The 4,395-nt window shown below is 28.5% G+C and overlaps 1 protein-coding gene and 2 long non-coding RNA genes across 3 annotated transcripts; 2 read left to right on the forward strand and 1 right to left on the reverse strand.

Annotated features, from left to right (window-relative positions):
- The first annotated feature begins 43 nt into the window (after positions 1-43).
- On the forward strand, positions 44-1,026 carry LOC109862881 (POTE ankyrin domain family member B2-like). The gene is made up of 2 exons (XM_020443042.1): positions 44-293; positions 401-1,026. Exons 1-2 carry the CDS (start codon positions 44-46, stop codon positions 1,024-1,026), a joined length of 876 nt encoding a protein of 291 aa, XP_020298631.1.
- Positions 1,027-1,755: 729 nt separating this feature from the next.
- On the reverse strand, positions 1,756-2,550 carry LOC109862880. The gene is made up of 2 exons (XR_002251243.1): positions 2,422-2,550; positions 1,756-2,076 (listed from the first exon to the last, which is right to left on the reverse strand). It is a non-coding gene; the product is annotated as an uncharacterized LOC109862880 (long non-coding RNA).
- Positions 2,551-2,608: 58 nt separating this feature from the next.
- On the forward strand, positions 2,609-4,389 carry LOC109862878. The gene is made up of 4 exons (XR_002251242.1): positions 2,609-2,821; positions 2,982-3,183; positions 3,331-3,516; positions 3,598-4,389. It is a non-coding gene; the product is annotated as an uncharacterized LOC109862878 (long non-coding RNA).
- Positions 4,390-4,395: the final 6 nt, after the last annotated feature.

Below are 4,395 nucleotides of genomic sequence, written 5' to 3' on the forward strand. Positions count from 1 at the left end.
GCTGAGAAAAGATATTTACAGATTGATGAACATCTTTTAGAACATGGAGTTTACTTGGAGAGTTAATTCTCCATACATCTCTTTCTTTTCAGGTGTTACAGCACTGTGGTGCGCTGTTCGAAAAAGACATGTAGATGGTGTTATGATGCTGTTGTACAGAGGTGCTAACGTTAATACTCAAACACGGGAGTTTGGCACTACTCTGCTTCACAATGCGGTAGAATATAAAAATATGAAAATTGTTGACTTACTATTAAATTATGGAGCTAACATTAATGCTAGTAAAAAGTCAGGTATAACTTTATATTGCAGCTGAGAAATAATATTTACAGATCGATGAACATCTTTTAAAACACGGAGTTTTATGTTAATGCGACATATATCTTTTCCTTTACACCAGGTGTTACACCACTGTATCTTGCTGTTGATAAAAGACATGTAGACGGTGTTGCGATGTTGTTAGACAGAGGTGCTAACATTAATGCTGTACCATATAACAATTATTGGTTGTACTTTTCTGAACACTGGTATTGGATACAAGTTGCTGAGATTCTTAAACAGCATATAGTTAAGATGAAAACTGCAAATTTATTTGTAAGTGAACAAATATTATCAATGTGCAGCAATTATGAAAAAAGAGATTTACAGGATAAATGTGAAAAAGAAGTAGCTATCATGAAGAATGAGAAAATTAGTAATACTAACATATCATTTTACGATATCTTGATAAAAGATACAAATCTAGTAGCAATATACATGAGTAATGAAAATGTAGTGCAGGTTTTAAGATCAGACGAGTATAAGACAAAATTTCCAATATACTCTAGCATGATAAAAAATCAGTTCAGAAAAGGTATGAAAAAGAAAGAGTTGCTCGAACAAGGCACTGAAATTTTCTATTTGTTGTTTAACTTTCCTAAGTTACCACTTGGGTGTATTGAACAAATATTTAGTTACTTAAGTGATAATGACATAAGAATTTTAATAGATACTTTTAAGTCCCCTAACAGCACTGATATATTCTGAAGTACGTACTGAGTAAGTCGCAGTCCGTATATTGTGATCATCTCAGTACATTCTCATACGTACTGCTATCAACTGAGTACGTACAACGATCGTACCTATGTCTGCGGCACCATCTACTGTAGAATTTTGCCGCGAATGTTCGCAGCGTATGGAAACAGTTTGAAAACAGTATGAAAGCGGGAGATTTTAGAATATCACATATACACGCACATATATACCCAGCAAGCGCGTGCGCTCACTGAAATAGGAAATAGTATAAGTTAGGTTAGATTAGGTTAATAATTTGTTGAATACGTTTATAGAATTGGAGTATATACATTTTTTATAACTTACTATATATTTTCCTAATCACATATATTTTTTTGACTTATAATATATATTTTTCTAGTCACATATATATTTTCATAACTTACAATATATAATTTTTATAATCACAAATCAAATGTTTTCAATCACATTTTGCATTCAGGAGAAAATTTTATAAGTATAGTAATATTTAATAAGTTTAGTAATTAGTTGTATGGTTCAACTATTTTCATACGTTAAGAATAAAATTAATTAGTTGGATGTGATAAAATATATCTCTAAATGTCGACACATTAAAGATTGATAAAAAAGAAATTAAGTACTCTGAAGCTAATACATTCTTCGCTAAAAAAAAATAAAATTTCTATATTTTACATGTATGTTTTACTAAGTAAAAATAAATAAAATAACTTTAGTAAATGCTTCTACTGTAACATATATGTATTTCATATTGAAACGCACTTTGCTACCTTTTTTTTATGTAATGATCTTTATCCAAAGATAATTAGTTCAAATACGTAACAATCACTGTAATCATGCAAATCTAGTCCTAATCTTAGCATCAAAAAATTTCTGGAGAGTGGATTGTTACAGAAAGGAATCATTGTTTCCCTTCTGTATCTTGATCTTTTCTTTTCTTTTCTTCCTCTCGATAGATGCGTTCCCGGGCATGTGCCAACCATATTTTACTTGTATAAGACATCTGTTCATCTTTCGCAGATTCATGTGCGTTTCTTAAAACTTCTGCAAAACCAAATTTTCAAATTACTTTCTTATCGAAGAAAAAAATATTTTTATTTTTTGTCACAAGTTTGATACATAATTTGATTTAAATTAAGAAGTAATAATTAATTGTATTTTTTATATATTTATATAAATTTGATGCACAATTGAGAAATTAATATTCTTACAATCTATTTTAAAATTTTTCAAATTTCTTATAACAAAAACAAATTAACAGTATTAGTATTTACAAACATTCAAAATCAGAAAGAATTTTGGCATTTTGTAATATTAATAAAGAAGAAATACATTTTTTTTTTAAGTCTTTATTTCTTATTATTGCACTTATTTAAAATTACTTTTCACCATGGAAATAAACGAGGGAGCGTTGTCGAAAACAGATGAAGCTTCATAGACATATATACCTAGATCCAGCATGTCGTATATTTCTTAATGATATTCGTTGGGTTTGGCAGAACGGAGAGAGAGGCAAAACATAGGGGATATCTCTGTCCTTTTCTGCGCGCGCATAATGACAGCATAATGACAGCAATGGCCGACAAGTGCCCAAAAGTATCGTCAGATAACCTTTTTTGGATAAATTATACGCATAGACATACTATCATATGTCTATGATTATATGTATGTCTATAATTATAAAACACTATAATTAGTTTAAAAATAAATAGTTAAAAAATAAAGACGTGTGCTGTGCATGTGGATATTATAAGAAGACTAACGAAAAAACAAATATATCTTTTCACGTGTAAGTGAAACATTTTGTCTTATTTTACAATCCGTATATATATAATATATATATTTAAAATATAATACATATTTTTTTGTATATATATATGTATTAATGTAATTATAATATATTATAGTTACTGATAAANAAAATAATTGTGTTATTTATGGAATTACAGCTTTCCAAAGAAAGATAATATTCGACAAGAATGGATTATGGCAATAGGCAAAGAAAATTTTAATCCTAATGTAAATAGATTTTTATGCAGCCAGCATTTTAAAAGTGACTGCTTTTATTATTCTATTGGTGGGACGAAACAACGTGTATATTTAAAACCAGGATCTATACCAAACAATATTTAATATTCCTCATTATTCCAGGTATAATATTAGTAATTATTATTATTAATGTATCTTACATCGTTTAAAGGTAAATAATTAATTGCATANATTACATAACTAAAAATAAATATCTTCCGCAATAGTGTAATAATTTAATAATAATTTAAGAAAATTTATTATTAATAGCAAATCAAAAATACCGGTACAACAAAGCTTAACTAATTGCATAGTTGAAAACCATAATACAAAAGTTAAGTTTGGCACTGAATGTTTAGAAAGAAATGCAATAGAGTCAAATATTGAAACATGTGCCAATAACACTACAATGGATAGTATGATAGCATGGCAGATAGAANCTGAAGACACGTATAAGTAAATACAATATAATATAAAACAATCACTGTATTTGTACCTCATATCAGTTTTATTAAGACATTGTTGTTATGTATACAGAGAACATCCTGCACTTTCGAAGCATAAATTGATTCGTCAAGGAAATCCAAGATATGTCGGCGATTGTACTCCTAACGATTTTCAGTCACTACAAAAGGCTTTGCGAAACTGAAAAATTGCCGTAACTTATATTGATGCACAACGTAAAAAAATAGCAACGTTACACAAACAGAACTATCGTTTAAGAAAAAAAGTTACACACCTTGAAGCATTAATAACACATTTAAAGAGTAAAAACTTGTTATCAGATGATGCTGCAAGAGTTGTATCTGTAAGTTTACTATGACTGCTGTAACATAACACTTTTCATCGAATTTAATTACACTGAAATTTTTAAAACTTGTCAATCACAATTATTTTTCTGAAGAATGAAATGAGTGTGATTGATCATCACTTTGAATTATCAATGTTATTAAACTCGATTAAGAATGTTGTGTAACAGTAGTCTGTATATAATATTGTATTTATGGAAAAAATACAATATTATAAACACAATGATGGCTATAAATATTGTATTCATAAAAAAATACAATATTTATTGTCACCATTGTATGTGGTAAACACAGAGATATCATTATCATTCTAATCAACGTAACAAAAAAAGGAAATTTGATTTTATTCTTGAATATAGGTTTCACTATCCGAGGCGAGTAAAGCGATTCTTAATAGACATCTTAATAAGAAGAATAGAAAAGAATTTCCCCAGATTCTTAGGACATTTGCCACTACTCTACAATTCTATTCCAATAGAGCATATACTTACGTGAGAAAAATTTTTATGAATTCTTTACCACATCC

This window comes from Pseudomyrmex gracilis, unplaced genomic scaffold (genome assembly GCF_002006095.1).
Source record: "Pseudomyrmex gracilis isolate BER0280 unplaced genomic scaffold, ASM200609v1 scaffold_2550, whole genome shotgun sequence".
Lineage (NCBI taxonomy): Eukaryota > Metazoa > Arthropoda > Insecta > Hymenoptera > Formicidae > Pseudomyrmex > Pseudomyrmex gracilis.